Source organism: Prunus mume, linkage group LG1 (genome assembly GCF_029339155.1).
Source record: "Prunus mume cultivar Tortuosa linkage group LG1, ASM2933915v1, whole genome shotgun sequence".
In the NCBI taxonomy this organism is placed as follows: Eukaryota; Viridiplantae; Streptophyta; class Magnoliopsida; order Rosales; family Rosaceae; genus Prunus; species Prunus mume.
In genome coordinates this window covers 8,638,453-8,657,231 of record NC_142698.1, presented here as the reverse complement: position 1 = coordinate 8,657,231, position 18,779 = coordinate 8,638,453, and the positions used below count along the sequence as shown (strand labels likewise).

General features: G+C 35.0%; 3 protein-coding genes and 1 non-coding gene across 6 annotated transcripts; 3 read left to right on the top strand and 1 right to left on the bottom strand.

Annotated features, from left to right (window-relative positions):
- Positions 1 to 510: 510 nt before the first annotated feature.
- LOC103332963 (asparagine synthetase [glutamine-hydrolyzing] 3) lies at positions 511 to 8,537 on the top strand. Of its 2 annotated transcripts, none has more exons than XM_008235747.3 (14): positions 511 to 733; positions 892 to 1,030; positions 1,588 to 1,683; positions 2,478 to 2,619; positions 3,003 to 3,098; positions 3,554 to 3,648; positions 4,540 to 4,701; positions 5,275 to 5,355; positions 5,788 to 6,009; positions 6,188 to 6,322; positions 6,856 to 6,936; positions 7,205 to 7,291; positions 7,618 to 7,725; positions 8,011 to 8,537. In XM_008235747.3, exons 1-14 carry the CDS (start codon positions 654 to 656, stop codon positions 8,239 to 8,241), a joined length of 1,755 nt encoding a protein of 584 aa, XP_008233969.2. In that variant the 5' UTR covers positions 511 to 653; the 3' UTR covers positions 8,242 to 8,537. The 2 variants fall into 2 exon arrangements, with proteins under 2 accessions (XP_008233969.2, XP_088900070.1); XM_089043944.1 differs by having other exon boundaries at positions 574 to 733; positions 861 to 1,030.
- A 497-nt stretch (positions 8,538 to 9,034) lies between these two features.
- On the bottom strand, positions 9,035 to 12,934 carry LOC103332957 (TLD-domain containing nucleolar protein). 2 transcript variants are annotated; one of them, XM_089043945.1, is made up of 8 exons: positions 12,482 to 12,934; positions 11,350 to 11,876; positions 11,164 to 11,236; positions 10,762 to 10,839; positions 10,611 to 10,674; positions 9,793 to 9,880; positions 9,571 to 9,655; positions 9,035 to 9,400 (listed from the first exon to the last, which is right to left on the bottom strand). In XM_089043945.1, the coding sequence occupies exons 1-8, from the start codon at positions 12,611 to 12,613 to the stop codon at positions 9,317 to 9,319; spliced, it is 1,131 nt and encodes a 376-aa protein (XP_088900071.1). In that variant the 5' UTR covers positions 12,614 to 12,934; the 3' UTR covers positions 9,035 to 9,316. The 2 variants fall into 2 exon arrangements, with proteins under 2 accessions (XP_088900071.1, XP_088900072.1); XM_089043946.1 differs by lacking the exons at positions 9,035 to 9,400; positions 9,571 to 9,655; positions 9,793 to 9,880 and adding an exon at positions 10,017 to 10,180 and having other exon boundaries at positions 12,482 to 12,927.
- A 264-nt stretch (positions 12,935 to 13,198) lies between these two features.
- Positions 13,199 to 13,271, top strand: TRNAR-ACG (transfer RNA arginine (anticodon ACG)). The gene has a single exon. It is a non-coding gene; the product is annotated as a tRNA-Arg (tRNA).
- A 2,067-nt stretch (positions 13,272 to 15,338) lies between these two features.
- On the top strand, positions 15,339 to 17,710 carry LOC103332947 (annexin Gh1-like). Its single transcript, XM_008235720.2, has 4 exons — positions 15,339 to 15,499; positions 16,349 to 16,494; positions 16,600 to 16,818; positions 17,027 to 17,710. The coding sequence occupies exons 1-4, from the start codon at positions 15,424 to 15,426 to the stop codon at positions 17,534 to 17,536; spliced, it is 951 nt and encodes a 316-aa protein (XP_008233942.2). The 5' UTR covers positions 15,339 to 15,423; the 3' UTR covers positions 17,537 to 17,710.
- The last annotated feature ends 1,069 nt before the right edge of the window (positions 17,711 to 18,779 follow it).

Here is an 18,779-nt window from a genome sequence, read left to right as displayed (position 1 = left end):
ATCGTTCCAGATTCACGTGCATTATTATATAAAAAATAAAGAGAAATTTGGTTAATTTTAGAGCATTATAAAAAAGGAGTCTTTCAATTGTGTCAAAAAGAGTTATCTATTCACACCAAACATATCACGTTGAGGTCACTTTGAGAATACATCTCCCTTAATTTTTTTAAAGATAATAAAATGAAGATGGTGTATAAGTTCAGGTCACATAAACTCTTCGTATTTCTAATGTTGGAAAATATGGCATTTCGCATCGTCTAGAATCTAATGAACAAATGAACGCCGAAGAATTTGACTCTGCCGTCAGCAAATTTCTAACCACGTTTTAAAAGAGGGGAGATTCTCACTGCACTAGAATCTTTCATTTTATTTTATTTTATTTTATCAGACCGCACTAGAATCTTAGATAGGACAGTTGTGAAGTGTCAGCTGGAACCCTACAATTTATAAATTAAAAAAATAAGAAAAAGGTGGAATCTCTTTGAACAGTAGTCAGCTCGTCAGAATCAACGGCCCGTGATCAAAGTTCCAGTACTTCATAAGATCACGCCAGTCCAACTTTCTCTCCGCAGCCTCAACTTTCACACTCTGCCTTTCCATTTCCTTTCCTCTTCCTTCTTCGCTCCATCGACGACGACGACGACGACGACGCCATGTGTGGGATTCTCGCAGTGTTTGGTTGCATTGATAACTCTCAGGCCAAGCGCTCCCGCATCATCGAGCTCTCGCGCAGGCACAGCACTTCTTTTTGTTTGTTTGAATTTTAATTTTTTTCATTCATTTTTATGCTTATATTTTCTCAATTATCTGTGCATTGTCATTTTAGATGTTGGGTTTTTTTTTTTCCTTCTTTTTTTCAGCGTGAGAATTGTTTGCATGCGTTGTGTTTAGGTTGAGGCATCGAGGGCCTGATTGGAGCGGGTTGCACTGCCATGGAAATTGCTATCTGGCTCATCAACGATTGGCTATTGTAGACCCTGCTTCAGGAGATCAGCCACTTTACAACGAAGACAAGACTGTTATTGTCACTGTATTCTCTCTCTCTCTCTCTCTCTAGCATTGTGTTGTCGGTGAACTTATTGATACAGCTTGCTTTGCATTCTGCTTTATGAAACTTCACTGCAATTCAATTAATGGGATTTTTGGATAGGATGAAAGATTGAAATTTACACCTTGGTACATTGGAATGAAGGACCTTGTAATAGATAGAGTAGAAATAGGCATTCCTCCCTAACTACAAATTCTCATTCTGTTCCAGAACCAAACACAAAATAAGTTTGATTGTTCCAGAACCCCTTTTATAATATTTTTGGTTGTTGGTCTAGGGAAATTTAAAGTATTACAGGTTTTAGTCACAACCCTTTTATTTCAATCTTGAATGGGCCGCAACCATAAATTTGTAAATAGTGATTACTTTAAATACCCAAGACAGCTTTCCTTTCAGTGGTTTTTAGCGTGCCATTCACAGTTCAAATTTTTGGTTGTTCTTTATTTTTGTGATCTTATTTTGTTGTTGTCTATTTTTGCTCTTATCTAACTGCGTTGACTTAAACTTCTTCTCGAATGTTATGGGAGCTGTGCCTTTAGGTTAATGGTGAGATATATAACCATAAGCAATTGAGAGAAAAGCTGAAGTCGCATCAGTTCCGAACTGGCAGTGACTGTGAAGTGATTGCGCATCTTGTAAGTAATTGAACTCTTACTTGAGATCTGGTAATCCATGCTTAAATGACTTTCTTTTGATCGGAATTAGAACACAAATGGTCGTATATTTTGCATTTTCTTTATTATTTTTATATTTTGTCATGATGATGCATGAGCAAAGTTCAAATTTTAGTAAATGTGTCCTCCTAGTTTCGTATGTAATAAATTCAATTTTCTGAAGGCTTATTGTCTTTGAGTCTCTTTGACATGGTTGATGTATTAAGTGTCATAAGATGCCTTCAGAATTCGTAGTGAAACTTTGGATCTTTTGATATTCATTTAGGAATTATCCTATAAAAGGGGCTACTTTGTAAGGTTTTAAAATCATAGTGAAAGAAAAAGTTATTGTGAATGTCTGTTCGTATTGTCTGTATTTTTAAATTATATTTTGCTATGATGATGCATGAGAAAAGTTCACATTTTAGTAAAGAGAGTCTTTCTAGTTTCCTATGTAATAATGCAATTTTCTGAAGGCTTATTGTCTTTGAGTCTCTCTCACATGATTGATGTATTAAGTGTCCCAAGATGCCTTTAGAATTCTTAAGTGAATTAAATTGGATCTTTTGAGATTCATGTAGCAATTAGCCTACAAAGGGGCTATACTTTGTAAGCTTTGGAGTGATTCCAAGGTCCCGTTGGTGTGATGCCGGAATTTTTCTAATTTCTACTGGACACCTTTGGTGCAATGCCAAAAGCCAGTCTGAGTCTGGATCTCTTTTTTCTTCCTATATGTTCTTGTTGTCCTGCATCACATGAACATTTATCTTTGACAGTATGAAGAACATGGGGAAGAGTTTGTGGACATGTTGGATGGCATGTTTTCCTTCGTCCTCCTTGACACAAAAGACAACAGTTATATCGCTGCTCGAGATGCAATTGGTATCACCCCACTTTACATGGGCTGGGGTCTTGATGGTATGGACTATGTCAGTTTCTAAAAGAAAACAAAAATTAACTTTAATGTTTAGTCTACCCAAATTTTCTTTGACTGTTTCTTTGATTTTTCGTTCCTCTTCTTGTGAAAAAAAAAGCTTTGTTTCTCAAAGCAAACACAAATTAGCTTTGATTTACCCAAATTTACTCGACTGTGCTGACCAAAAAAATGTTATTTGCTTGACTGTTGCTTTATATTTTTCTTTGCATTGGACAAAGACTTTGTGTTTTTCTTGTTATATTGTGTTCTCAGTCACAGTTCACATTTAAGCCTTCATCATACACATTTAACTTTCAATCATTATTATGTTTAAGCTTTGAGTACTCTACAGACAGATATTTAATGAGTACTGATTTCTTTACAGGATCAATTTGGTTTGCTTCAGAAATGAAAGCTTTAAGTGATGATTGTGAAAGATTCATATCTTTTCCTCCTGGGCATATTTACTCTAGCAAGAAAGGTATGTATATGCTGAGCTCTTGTTAGCATTAAAGATTTCTATTTATGAAATTAAGAAAGTAATGGCTTTGTTAGTCATCAACATTTTGATAAAAATCATGTGAAATCTGCTTACAGCTTCCTCATGTAATGTCTTTTTCCCATTTTAAAAAGAGAAAAAAAGGAGAAGAAATGATTCTATTATACTTCAGCAACTAAAGGTATTTTGAAAAATAACAAGGGTTTTGACATATCTTTATCTTTATTGTTTCTTTTTGTATATTTGTTTTGGATAAGTAATTACCTTCAGAAAGTTAAGAACTTGTAAACTTTTGGATAAGTAATTATCTTCAAAATTTAAGATCTTATAAACGAAGTGTTGTCTTTTCATTAAAAATCATGAAGTTGTGTGCCTTAAACTTTTTAGATGTTGTATCCACTGTAATTTTATTTATCCACAAACTTATATGTCTTCAGGAGGGCTTAGAAGGTGGTACAACCCCCCATGGTTTTTGGAACAGACACCATCAAGTTCTTATGATCCAATAGTTTTACGTAAGGCTTTTGAGAAGGTATGCACTGAACCTATTCTTGTTTGCATTTATATTTTAATTATTACTCTTAATCAGGTAGCTGCAATTAGTTTGTAATAAATCGAACTCCATTTTTGCATTTTTGTCATTTGAGAACTGTGCATTTGGTTGTTTATGTTAATACCGGGTGGGTTGAGATGAATCTAAAAAATGAGATGTTGATTTATGCCAGTTTTGCCCATTCCTAATCTTAAGTCTGGGGAGTTGCTAACTTGATGTGTGACTCTGCCAATTGGGTGCTGACTTGAGAAACTTGTTTGCGTTTGAACATTGAGGAAGGGTAGGTAACATTGGGCTCCTTTGACATTTTTTTCTAGTCCTCCTTTCATGGTTGGCCAATTTGGCAACTGGATTCTGTGACATCAGAATCAGAAATTAAACTTGCGTCCAAGCTCAGTGCAAAATGTAATAGAATGGGTAATCCTTCATTTGCATTAGCAGCCTAATTGTCCCATACAAGAGAAACTGTGTCGTTGGTCAGCTAGCTGAAGTAGAAATATGATTTTCTTATTTAAAAAAATAATGAGACTAACATATAAATGTTTTGACTGGAAGACATCCCCCCCCCCTCTTTCTTCTTTTCTCTTCCCTTCTTTTTTATTAACTTTTTGTTTTTATTTTGTCTGTTTCAGTTATAGAAATTTTTGTCACATACTGATGTGCAAGTATTTATAATGAAAAAGATGCCAGCATTACTCTCAAATTAAAATTTAAGGCTAGGAATGGCATTCAGATATGTGATTTGTTCATATGGATTCAACAACCAGGTTGTAGGACAAAGTGACCTCTGAATCACACTCTTATAGCACATTTAATGTTTAGAATTTCTAACTTCATATCCCTTATTTATTTTTTCTTGACATCATGCAGGCTGTGTTTAAGAGACTTATGACAGATGTACCATTCGGTGTTCTTTTGTCTGGAGGACTGGACTCATCACTTGTTGCTGCTGTAGCTTGTCGCTATTTAGCCGAATCAGAAGCTGCATGTCAGTGGGGATCACAGTTACACACCTTTTGCATTGGCTTGGAGGTTGAAACACTTGTCTCTCTTTAGATAGCCAAACTTAGTGCTTACTGAATGTAGTGCTAATATCTTGTTTAGATAGCCAATTGTGATGCTTTGCAAGTCGTCCTCCCCCTTTCTGTTTTTCTTTAATAGTGCTTGTTTGGATGATGCTAACTACAACATGTCCTCACTTTGTGAACAAGAGATGTCTATTAACATAGTTCTTGCACCTCAGGTTGCCAATTTGTTTTCTATCGGTTTGTAAACTTGTAGACATGGATTTCCTGTTTGAACAAGTATATATTACATCTTCTAGTAAAAGAATCATACACGGGTGGGCTTCTTCTGTTGCTTATGCCAAATGACATCAAAATGTCACTGATAAAAAGTTGTACACCCTGTGTGATGAAGGCAGAGAACGTGACAAATTTAAATAAATAAATGAATGTCCTTGCTATAGATGTTCAATGACCTTTCTGATGCAAATTTTGGCACGGGACAGCTTTAGATGTGTTTTCCTGGAATCAATCTTTTACTGGATTTTATCTTTTCTGAAATTTTTTCTCTACATTCAAATGATACATTTTCAATCTTCAGAGCTCTCCAGATTTGAAAGCAGCAAGAGAAGTTGCAGATTATCTTGGGACTCGTCATCATGAGTTTCACTTTACTGTACAGGTAATTGAAGGATGCAAGAGAGGAACTTTCGTACTTAGGCTCAAGGGTATATATTAGGTTTATTTCTTACATTTAAAAATCATGTAATCTATTTAGTCTTTAATTATTAAAATTGAGGAATAGCACTGTGTTTAATTACTGTTCCAAAATTTTATTATCTTTAGGTATTTAATGATTTAGGATTGCTTGTAATAGGCTTCACACTTCTGATATATTGATTATAAACACAATTGCATTTACCTCGTCTATCCCCTCATTCTATTTCTTCCAAAAACTCCTGTCTTTCTCTTGCTTTTCTTCTATTTTTTGATTTCAACATCAATGGGCTCGAGGAAACATTGTCCTACATTAGTAATCCCAGGACAGAAACAAAGATCTACATTCATCCCAAGAATCATACTGATAATTTGTTTCTTTTCTTTAATGTTTCAGGAAGGAATAGATGCTCTTGAGGAAGTTATTTACCATATTGAAACATATGATGTGACGACTATCAGAGCTAGTACACCCATGTTTCTTATGTCTCGGAAAATTAAATCTTTGGGAGTGAAAATGGTTCTTTCTGGGGAAGGTTCAGATGAAATTTTTGGAGGTTACTTGTATTTTCATAAGGCACCAAACAAAGAGGAATTTCACCAAGAAACATGTCAGAAGGTACCCCTCAAAACTATCTCTCCTTCCTCTCCCTCTGGCTGTTTCTTTTCTGTTTTATTTGAGGGAAATGGTAATTTACTTTCAATATTGCTGGATTTTTGTTTTACTCATTTGCAGCAATTATAACTTTTGTTTTTATTTTTATTTTTCATATTTAACTATTGTGACTACTCAACAGATTAAAGCTCTTCATCTTTATGACTGTCTGAGGGCCAACAAATCAACTTCAGCTTGGGGTGTTGAGGCTCGAGTGCCCTTTTTAGATAAAGAATTCATCAATATTGCCATGAGCATTGATCCAGAATGGAAAATGGTATAGCACTTATTAATGCTGGTGTTTCCCCCTATTCCCTAATTTTATATGCGTTAGAAGCTCATGTAATATTATATATAATTGGAGGTCTTTGGCGTACTGCTGCCCATCCATAAAATTCAGTGTCATGGCTCAAGGAAATGACCTACTACCTGGGTTTTTTTTCATAGTATTAATAGAATACACGTCAATTTTCCCTACACAGTACAGGTCCTTGTTTTCCTTCTTCATATTTATTTCTTAAGCGCCATGACCTTCGCATTTGTATTATGGGTGTTCTGTCATTTATGCACCCATTTTATTTTCATTCTTAGGTGAGACAAGCATCTTGATGTTCGTTATTTGTTTCAGTGTATGTAATACAGATTTTGGATGATCTCTGGCCAGTGTTTCGGATTATAAGATCACAGAGTTACTGCTATGAAATTATTGGGATTGTGTTGATTGTTATTTTAGCTTTTGCCAATTTATCATGTCAAACTAAAAGTTCTTATTGAGTTCCTACATCTAAGCACTTGCATTTGTAACTGCAGATCAGGCCTGATCTTGGGAGAATTGAGAAGTGGGTCTTACGCAATGCATTTGATGATGTTCGGAAGCCATATTTGCCGAAGGTTTGTAACTTTCTTGCTTTAATGCCTTACATGGTTATCGTTTTGCATATTTTGTTACTTTTTTTCTTGGAAGAGTTTCAGTAAGTTGTCGTGTATTCAACTTGCATACACAATTTGGAATTGTTCCAGTGCAGATAGCGAGAGGCCTGGTGCTTGGCTATGTATTGTCAGTCGATTGGCCTCTCACAGTCTGCAGTGTGGAGTTCCATGCCCTATTTGTGCAATATATACCTAACTTTAATTTTACCTTGTATTTTTTGGGTTATAGCACATATTGTACAGGCAGAAGGAACAGTTTAGTGATGGTGTTGGTTACAGCTGGATTGATGGCTTGAAAGATCATGCAAACAAACAAGTATGCATCACCTTAACTCAGAGTAATGATTTTGGAGGGAAATGTTCTCTTGCTAGAGAGTGTGGCATGTTATGTTACCATACTGTCAATTTGGACTATTGATTAGGCAGCTCCTATCTGAATGCGCATTCCAAATTGACAGTTTGACAACATAACATGTCAAATCTGTTGTAAGAGAAAATTAATTTATTTCTGGCTTATTTCATGTTGCAATAATTCAGTTTAGAGTTCTAACTGTACTTTGTTCAACAACCCATGGCATCAAACATTAGAGATACTTTTATCTGCATATAATTAATTATCTTTGTTTGCTTGTATCTGAACAGGTAACAGATGCCATGCTGACGCATGCTAGCTTCATTTACCCTGAAAATACGCCTACCACAAAAGAAGCATACTGCTATAGGACTATATTTGAGAAGTTCTTTCCAAAGGTAAGATACAAGTTCTACAAGAAGCGAAGGAAGGGAACCTGGCTATATGAAAGAAATATATTCACTCACGTTATCATTTTAGCTTTCTTGCATTTCTTTATTTTTATGGAGTAGGCGAACGATTTCTCTACATGCTCTTTTCTAGTACTAAGAAGGCTAATAGTATCTGATGAAACCATGATGGGCATGCCACTTTCTTTGCTCTCATGTTTTATAAATCTAACTTGATTAAAATGGAACATTGTTTATGTACGTGAGTATGATCAATTTGCCATTTCTGAACAGAATGCTGCTAGATCAACAGTTCCAGGTGGCCCAAGTGTGGCATGTAGTACAGCAAAAGCTGTGGAATGGGATGCAGCATGGTCCAAAAATCTCGATCCATCTGGCCGTGCTGCACTAGGTATTCATTCAGCTGCATATGAAGAAGCAGTGGATGCAAAGAATAAAAGTTCGCTGAGTGGCTCTCCTAAAAAATTACAAGGGGTTGGAGAGAAAGCTTCTGCAGTTGTTTGAATCGAACTCTATCAAGTTTGTTATGCCGCACTTGAACACACGACTGGACTTTGTTCTAGTTAACATCTTTAGCTATAAGGCATTGTTAATTTTTACTTTTCTTGGGTGGTGTTGGTATGTAGTTCATTTCCCATCAGTGTCATTCCTGTCCTTTCTCAGGCTTCTTTTGTAGATTACAGATTAACTAGTTAACTGGTGCGGTCTCTTTTCATACATGCGGATTAGTTCAATTTTCTTGTTAAATAGTTATATCTTTTAAGTCTAATTCTATAAGATCATATATTTTGGCTTTCGTATTTCAGATGTGTATTCCAGTACTTCTGTTAGTGTTTATGTTTTTGGATCTACATCTATAGCAGGGAATCTGAAATATTCCAGTACTTCTGTTAGTGTTTATGTTTTTGGATCTACATCTATAGCAGGGGTTTTCGGAGGGTCCTCGTAAGTTTTGTTTTTTGACATTAAAAAAAGTTATAACTTACAAACAATTAGGGAAGTAGGAAATTAAAAAAAGGAGTAGAAAGTTCATTGAAAACTAAGAGGAAACATCCTTGAAGTAGTAGGAAATCCTTAACCAACAAAAAGTGAAACAAAAAAAAGCAATAGGGGAGAATATCCGTAGCATGAGAATCAATCCCAAGACTCTTGGCATTAGAAACACTTTCTATTTCTCAATTAAACTTTTACGTCCAAAGTCACATTGATTCTCCAGTCTAATGGCCGCTGGCATGATGGGAAAGAAGCTAATCGTCGGCAGTCTAGAATGCTAATTGGTGCGAATAATAAGCAAACATGATCCAAGAGTGCATCTTCTTGTACAGATTTATTACCAACCAGTACAGTATTTGGTATTTACAATCACTATCTAATCAAAAAGGTTGTACAATGCTTAGGTGTTGTTTATGTACATGGAGGGACCTGTCTATACAAACGTAATAGGAAAATTGGTTCACATATACAAAAGACTAGTCATCAGTTGTTAACTAGGTTGGCATCCGGCTCCAGCTACAACATTTAGCCTCAGCTAAGGTGATGATGCTAACCACCATAGTAAAATGAGGTCTAAATAAAGCATTCACCATCGGCAAATCCCAGGTGCCTCCGTACGGCTTAGAGCAAGTACTTCCTCATACTTAGTAGCATATACAAAGCCCCACAGCTGCATTGCAAAAAAATATTCGTCACATTTCATCTCTTTTCATTTGGAAACAGTGAGAAGTCCTTGTGAAAATCATGTACCCGAGGGACCATGTGCATGGGCATATATGTGTGTGTAGATGTGTATACGCGAGAGAGAGAGAGAGAGAGAGAGAGAGAGAGAGAGCACACCTCAACTTCTTTCACCTCAAAGTCTTCTGAGTGTGCAAGACAAGGATTCCCATAGGTTTCCGAGAATGAACTTGATCCACTCAATCTTATAGACCATAAAACAAAATTGAACAAAGTTACAAATGCATACAAATTTCCCTCTTTTAACAGAGGGCTCGCTGAATATAAAATATCTAAGGAAAAAATATATTTAAAAAAAAAATTAAGAGGCAAAATTCTCACAGATCACTGTCCAAATAGAGTGCAAAATGACCACCACCACCAACTGCTAAAAAGTCAGTGGAGCACAATGTGAAATAACGATTTGCACCTGCTTAATTCCAGCATATTTAGTTAAGTATCTTCCAGGTATTTTTTAAAAAGTCAAGAAAACATAATATTTACACAGGTTTCCCTCTCTTAAGATGGCAACCATATGCATAATTCAAATGCATATTCAAGTCTCTTCCAACAGAAAGAAGACAAGCATCATGTGGAATTTGAAATGGTATAGTTGGAAACTTAGCCTTTAGCATGTTCTGTACAATGGGTTATGTGCAGCTGCTTTTAGAACCAAAGTTTCAGGATCATTATTGGCCATTAGGATCTGGACCAGATATGACGCATAAAACTAAGAATACCATAGTTAAAGAAAGCAATCACACAATACAACTGCTACATCAAAAGAATGAAAGCAATCAAATGAATGTAATGCAAATCTTAACCTAATAGATGTTTCATGAAGATTGCATTCGTTCAAAATGCTCTACTACTACTTCACAGGAACACCTCCTTTACTCTAATCAAAGCTGAAGTACTAACAATAAATTTTACCCTAATTTCCAAACAATATGGAGGTGGGAAATACACATTTTTAATACATTTAACCAGATGACATTTTTCAATTACTCCCTCCAAGAATATTTACTGCAAGCAAAAAGTATAAAAGTTTTTTTCCCTATCTTTTATAAATATCAAAACCATTTTTTAAGGCATGAAAAAGACCAAGCATGCCACCTACATAAGTTCAGAAACTGGAAGCAAATAGGATAAATTAGTACCTGTAGGGCGAAATATAACAGGATTTCCAGGTGTAGTTGTGAAAACAAATGTATCATTTGTTCCCTGTTTAAAAAGTTGGCATGAATACAACATACATAGAAGGAAATAATTGTAGATGAACTGAAAAGCCAGTATGAGTTTCAGCAGGACCTGATACTTCTTGTTGGTTGGTCTTAGAGGTGCCTCCACCAAGCCACCAAAAACTGCACCTTTACGGTCTCCAACAACCTGATCAAATATTTAAAATAAGTAAAAAATTTATTTTGGATTATACGCTTCTGTATGAACTAAAGCATAACAAGTCTAAGAATTTGATAATGAGTTAATGACACAATGCAAAAACAAACAAAAAAATCAAGGAAATTCTTTGATATACTTTTCAAAACAACGGAGCTCAAGGATTTTAGTTACTAGTTGTTTGCTTTGTGTCACATTCTCTTGCTTATTAGATGATTTATATCATATACAATTATAAAATAAATAAGTTGGTCTAAAAGGTTTATCTGACCATTTGTTGAAATAATTGGTGCTAATAGTCTGGTTAACAATTACCAGCAAACTTGGGCCAGGCCAAAGCATACTTCTTCTGTATAGGCTTGACAATGATATGCCATGCCTCCATGTACTGCCAGACACAAGGAATACATTGGATGGTAAAATAATCGTGCAGTAAAGATTAATTAGAACTTTCAAAAGATCTAATTGTAATTGTGCAAATGAAAATTCATGTGTCTGCACCTATACAGTAACAACCATTTCCGTCCTTGAACAAGCGCTGGCATTGAAGCATAAAGAGCAGTTCTAGTTATTTCTGTAAGAAGTAAAGAAGGTTCAGAGATGTCTGGGAGATCAACCAAAGCCATAGGCTTTTCGGCTTTCTGCACATGCCTCATCTCAACTCCAGTAAATTCCAAGTCATTCCTATCATCAACTTTCATGTCAGGGTTACCCTTGCGCTCTTGACTCCGATATCCACCAAATCTCGCAGCTTGATAGATAACTTTACTAAGTGACTGCTTCCCCTTAGAAAGTAAACTTCTCTTTCCACCATTTCCTTTGATTGCAGAATCAGATGATGGGTTACTCCTATCCATTTGATTATCAATTTTCTCATCTGCATTTGTATTAGTATCTTCAGACTCTGATGACAATAGAGAGTAGAGGAATGCACTAAAGGAAGAAGTGTCAGGCCCATCAACTACATTAACGGGACTCTCTTCACTACTTGATTCATTTTGACTTCCTTTGGACTCATCCTCATCTTCCTGTGGAAACGAGAATTACATAGTCAGGGCTCGGAGAACTTCTTGTAAAGTCTAAATCTAAAATGATCTAGTTCAATAGATGTGAACAAAAAATATATTCGTCTATATTAGTTATGCAAACTCACAACCTGATGTTTTCCAATAAAAAATAAAATGCCTCCATATTATTCCAAACTGAATGACAAATATAGGAACACAAAAAGCCAATCAGTGATCCTAATTATAAACTGAACTAAAATTTTCAGGTATCTAAACGTTCTAATCATTAGTAATGAATTTCAGTTCTAAGTGCAAAATTCAATCAAAGCAAAATCGGATAAAAAATAAAATGTTCCCACAAAAAAAAACTCCAAGAGTAGAACTCCCTGAATCTTACATATAGCTCCAGAACATAAAAAATCCAGGAAAACCCATATACTAAGCTCAAGACAGACATACAGCATGAATTGGGTTTGCACCCAATGAACAGAATACTAATTACCAGAACTTAAAGAAACACCAGACCAATTACATCATAAAACAAAAACCAATAAACAAAATAACCCAGAAAGCATTTCAATATAGAACCAAAAAGAATAAAGAATAAATAGACAGAAAAAACTTACAGCATGAGGAGGAGGAGGAGGAGGAGGAGGAGAGGTTTTGGAGGGTTTGTCAGAAATGGGATTGAGCAAGACAGTGGTGAGATCAGATACAAAGTGGACTGCCTTGCTCCGAAAAGACCGTGGCCTACCCATTTCCAAATTTGCACTCTATGTATCACCAATCAAGATCAAATCCCAATTTCCCACCACTCATCAGTCGTCCCAACCCAACCCTTCAGCTCATTTTCTCTGGACTCGATTGATTGATTCTAACTAAATATTCCCACTTTATTGTTTTTGTTATTTTGGCTTTTATAAAACCAAATCAAACGTTCTCTTTCTTCTCCGGCCAGTTCGTCGAAGTCTTAGCCAAAAAAAGAAAGGAAGCTTTCTATGAAAGAGAGAGGGTTTTTGGATTAATAAAAGATAGAAGAAGGAGTGAGGTCAAAGCTATTTTCTTTTCGAACTTTGTTGGGCTCACAGGTCAGGGGTCACCTAGCAGTTTGTTAGCACCAAGTTTTAGCAGTTACCAAAAAAAATAAAAAAATTTATAAAACTATATGAAATTAGGATCCGAGACTTTTTGCAAAAACAACAAGGTTTTAGCATTTGGTGAGCCCCCTAACTCGGCTAACTCGGTGAGTCGATAGAGGTGAAGAAGTGATGGTTCTGAATATATTTTTAAAAAACATTATTTTTAGATATGTATAGTTGTTGGGACTTTTCAACAACAACTAGGACTTCATGGCCCAATGGATAAGGCGCTGGTCTACGGAACCAGAGATTCTGGGTTCGATCCCCAGTGAAGTCGTTCTTGGTTTGTTCAATTTTTCCTTTTCTCTTTGTTTTTTTGCTTACAAACGCGGCGTTTCGTTGAGTGAAGCATCCTCTTCTGGCCACACGTGGTAGACAGCTACTGCTACGCGGCAGTAGGAAAAAGAAAACGTGGAGCCCACAAAAGGGACATGGATGGATATACGGTGCATAATTGTGTTTCTTTTTTCCGTTTATGTAATTAGCGTAGTTGTGTTATGTGAAAAAGACAAGAGAGAATTAGATGTATATTGTAGGGGTGGCATTTTAAACCGAAAAACTGAAAAACCGCAAAAATCAACCGATAATTTATCGCAATGAAACCGCAATCGCGATAAACCGAACCGCATTTGCGGTATTAAGAACCGAACCGCATTTGCGGTTGTTCTGATTTGATTTTCAAAACTTGCGGTTCGCAAACCGCAAAGTATAGTCACACGGATGATAAAGTTGAATTTTACAAGGAAATGGAACATATGACAACTTGTAAGTAATTAGTTTATTTATGCTAATGTTATTTATGCTTCTTCTTATAATAAAATGTACTAAACTATGTTGTTTTATTTGTAGATAACATTGGTGCTCAAACAACACAATGAGGTTCTTCAAATTCACTCACCACCAACACTTGAGAACTTTAGTTTGTAACATTGGTGCATTACATTTTCCTTTTAGTTTGTAACTTTAATTAACTTTGAATTGGATTTTTCTTTTTTGTTGTAACTTTAATTCATTTTACTTTGCATTTTCCTTTTGGTTTATAACTTTAAAGGATTTGGAATTGGAATGCTTGAGAAGTTTAACTTTAATTGGAATGCTTGGAATTGTAACTTTAATTTTCTTAGGTTGTGAATGCTTGAGAAGTTGAAGAGATTGTGAATTTATATATGTTTGAGAAATTGAGGTTGTGTAAAAATTCGCGGTTACCAAACCGCAACCACCCCTAGTATATTGTCAGGCCAAAAGGCTGAACAATAGTTTTACCATTGAGTTACCATTGCGCGGATTTAACTATGCAAATGTAAAAGAATATTAAAAGTTAAAAAATTATTTTTTTAATATAAATAATAGGCTAAATTATAAAGAAAAAAGGGTTTTTCACATATACACACTATCAATGTATCATGAGGGTTTGAACAGAAGACCACTTCTCTTCAAATCAATGTTATTTTTTATTGGGCTATAACCTGTTTTCCAAAAAAATTGTTTTAGTTCTATAATATATAAATATAATTCCATAAAAAAAAATTAAATATTCATAATTTATTTAATATGAAGGAGAAAAAAAAAATTGAAACTTGTTAGATTGGATTGAATAAATCTGTCACGAGATCAAATGATGTCGATTTTGAATTTAAAGATCCAATTCAATCTGACTAATCATTTCAACTGATGAAATTTATTTAGGGAAATTCACTAATATTATGCCTAATATAAAAGCCCAAATTATAAAATAAAAATAAAAAATTAAAAACTTTATATGAAATGGACTTTAAAAACACACCCAAAGTCTATTTAAAACATAACAAAAAGATTTTTAATTTCTTTTAAATTTCAAAACTGCCATTTAAAACAAATCCAACTCCAAAATCTTATAATAAAAAATCTAAAACACTCGATAGGTCATCAAAATAATTTAATAAACAAACCTGTCCATTCCTACTTTTACAGCTCAACCATAAATTTTGCCACATTGCACTGCGCCAGGACAGGAAGATTGCCTCAAAATTTAGGAAAAAAGGTACGTGTAGCTCCTGGGATAGTGACAACATGAACTGAGGTAGGACATTGTAAGTTGTGTACATGTACTGCATGTGGACTAAATAGTGTACATTATCCCTGTCACTGCCACTACGAAAATCATCATTGCCTTAATAATTAAAAGACAAACAATTATGGGCGGCACTTTCATTTTTCTATTTTTATTTTTATACAATCGATACTGACGTATTAAACCTGGCACAAATAAATACTCTTATTCACTTAAGCGGTAAAAGAAACCACCGTTACAACGTATACGCTGGTAATAAAATGGAGACTTCATGTCAATTGAATTCTTAATTCTATATAAGGACCAAGCTCCGCACTCTCTTATCATTGCCCTCTTACTCTTCTTACATACACAAAATTAAGAAACAGAGAGAGAGAGAATGGCGACTCTCAGAGTACCAGATGTGGTTCCTTCTGCAGTGGAAGATGCTGAACAACTCCGCAAAGCTTTTGAAGGTCTTTTACTGATCACATCTTCTTAGACTCAGACTAAATTAATTTTACTGATCACATCTTTTTGGTGTTTTCTTTGGAGCAAATGAAATTTGATCATTTGGTGTTTCACATGACTTTGTTTTCTGATGTGGTTGATCATCTGAAGACTAAAGTTGGTTTGATCCATCTGCATCCATATTGTTCTACTTTGTAAATACGTGTTTTGTGGGTTCTTATGTAAATGTGATAATGATCAGGATGTGTTTCTTTCTATATGATATTTTCTTTCAATCAGTAAGTTAGCATCAGTTTTGTTGAATCAATCTTTAGATCTAGATCTTTTTAATGATTGTCTTGTTGAGCCAGTTTGAGGTTCACTATTGACTAGCAAGTATTTGATGTCTTTCTTATAATCTGATATGGTTGATCATCTAAAGTTTGATCTGCTTTCATGTTTTCTTACTTTGTAAGTATCTGTTTTCTGGGTTCTTTGTAAGTATTTGTTTCTCTCTCTTTGATTTTAAATTTCTTGGGATCATTTTTGTTGGATCAGAGTATTAGATCTACATCTTTTTTAAAATACTTTAACCAATATTTTTGTTTATTTTAATCTTGACTAGTTCATGCTTTCTTTTATATGGGATTTGCATAAAACTCCATTCACTTGAAAGGGATCATCAATGAAAACAGAGTTGGGAGAAGAGAAGATGATGAAGAAAACTGATGCTTGATGTCATAGACCAATTTGAATACTTGGCATCTAGCTGTACATATTAATTAGGGATAGAGGTTGAAGATTTGTTGCATTATCAAGGCACTTTTATGGTTGCATTCTAAATCATCAACTTGATTTTCGTAATCTGTGTGCAGGATGGGGGACAAATGAGGGGTTGATCATTTCGATATTGACACACAGGAATGCAGCTCAGAGAAAATTAATTCAGCAGGCATATGCAGAAACTTATGGGGAAGAGCTTCTTAAGTCACTGGACAAAGAGCTCTCAAGTGATTTTGAGGTCAGATTTGGATGCATTATATCTCTCAGTTGAATACAGGTTTTACTTTTAATTTTGTTTTCAAAGGTTTACTGCTTGAATTTCCTATTTTGCTGCATTAACCAGAGGGCTGTGCTGCTGTGGACACTGGTCCCTGCTGAGCGTGATGCATTTTTGGCTAATGAAGCTACAAAGAGGTTCACTTCAAGCAACAAAGTGCTCTTGGAAATAGCTACTACTAGGTCTTCCCATGACCTGTTGCTGGTCAAGCAGGCGTATCATGCGCGTTTCAAGAAATCCCTTGAAGAAGATGTGGCATACCATACATCTGGAGACTTGCGCAAGGTACAAACCTTCAATCTCCAAACTCATTCTTAATCTGATTGTGCTCTCAAATGTCAAGTTGGCTAGTTGAAACCATATCGTCTTGATCTTCTAATGTATCCAATTTCTTGTATTGAATTGGAAGTAATTTGTTCAAACAGCTTCAACTACATTGCTGCCTAGAATTTCATTTTTCTTCCTTTTGCTCTGATTGTTGACTCTGTCACAGCTTTTGGTTCCTCTTTTGAGCACTTACCGATACGAGGGAGATGAGATCAGCGTGCCCTTGGCAAAGAAAGAGGCTAAAATACTTCATGAGAAAATCTCAGACAAAGCCTACAATGATGAGGAGCTCATCAGGATCCTCTCTACCAGGAGTAAAGCACAGCTGAATGCAACCTTTAATCACTACAACAATGAGTTTGGCAATGCCATTAACAAGGATTTGAAGGCTGATAAAGATGATGAGTTCCTCCTGTTACTGAGGCAAACAATCAAAAGCTTGACCGTCCCTGAAAATTACTTTGAGAAGGTTCTGCGCCTGGCTATCAACAAGCTCGGGACGGACGAAGGGGCTCTTACTAGGGTTGTCACCACCCGGGCGGAGGTTGACTTGCATCGCATTAAACAAGAATATCATCGCAGGAACAGTGTTCCTTTGGACCAGGCAATTGTCAAAGACACTTCTGGAGACTATGAGAAATTTCTTGTGGAACTGGTTGGACATGGAGATGCTTGAAGCCCACAAAGTTTTCTTCCATGAGTTGTTATCTTTCCTTCATTGGATGCTTCTTCTTCTTTTATGGTTTTGTGTGGACTTTGTTCAATAAATCTTGCTAGTGTGGTGAGTAAAGATTATGGATGGACTTATTTTATATAATTTATATGCATCTTCTTGTGTATTTTTGCTAAAGGAGTTGTGTTTTCTGTTCTATATATATATATATATATATATATATTTATTTATTTATATATATATATATATATATATTGAGTTTCACCAATTTCATATACTATATATAGTTTATTAATTCAAAGCTTTCCATGTAGTTTATTATATATATATATATATATATATATATATGGGGCGGATCGGTAGCACCACAAATTTGACACAAGTTTTGACACAATTTCTTAACCATTAGATTAGGCTACAATGAATGGTTAAGATTAAACAAATTAATTCTTTTTGTTTAAATTAATTTTAATTGACTTACTATAATATTTTATCTCTCTTCATTTATGTTTCCCCAATTTCCTAAAAGCGTTAACATTTTCTCACACGTCATCTTCTTCTTCATGCCTTTACTTCTGTTTTTTCTTTTTCTTCCAAATCTTCTTTCTACCTTTGACAATTTCTTTATCACTACCAGCACGAAACAAGAAGTAGCTCTTCTCCCTCCCATATTTCACATGTTAGCCTATAATTTTTTCCCCCTAAGATTTCAATTAATATAATAAATGGTATGATCTAATTCTCTGAGTATGAAATTTTTTTCCTGATCCTTTTTTTTATTCGTTTGGGGTCTGGTTCAACTACTGTCTCTCTCTATCTTGCAGCAAAATTTGGTGAGGTTTATTGCAGCCTTGTATGTTGGTTCTTTTGTTATTTTCTTGAGCTTTGAGTCTCTAAATCCTTGGATTACTTTTTATTCGAATTTCTTTCTCCTCTTACAATTTTGGATTTCTTAATGTCTTTTACCATGAGAAGTTCAAGTTCATTCTCAAACAGTTTAGCATCTAACTACAGCAAAAAGTATCCATAGCTTCTTAGCACAATTAACAATTAAGATTTTCAAACAATCTCCAGAATATTTAGCGAAAATTGCATGAAGTGTTGGAGTGGAAAAATCTGGAATAGATCCTTGTGTGTTTGGAGATCAACTCATAACTTTGTTTCCAGATAAAGGAAAAAAATTGAAAAAAAAAGAAAAGTTCAAACTCAAAAACGTGAGAATAAATGAGATTGGAGGAGATGGGGA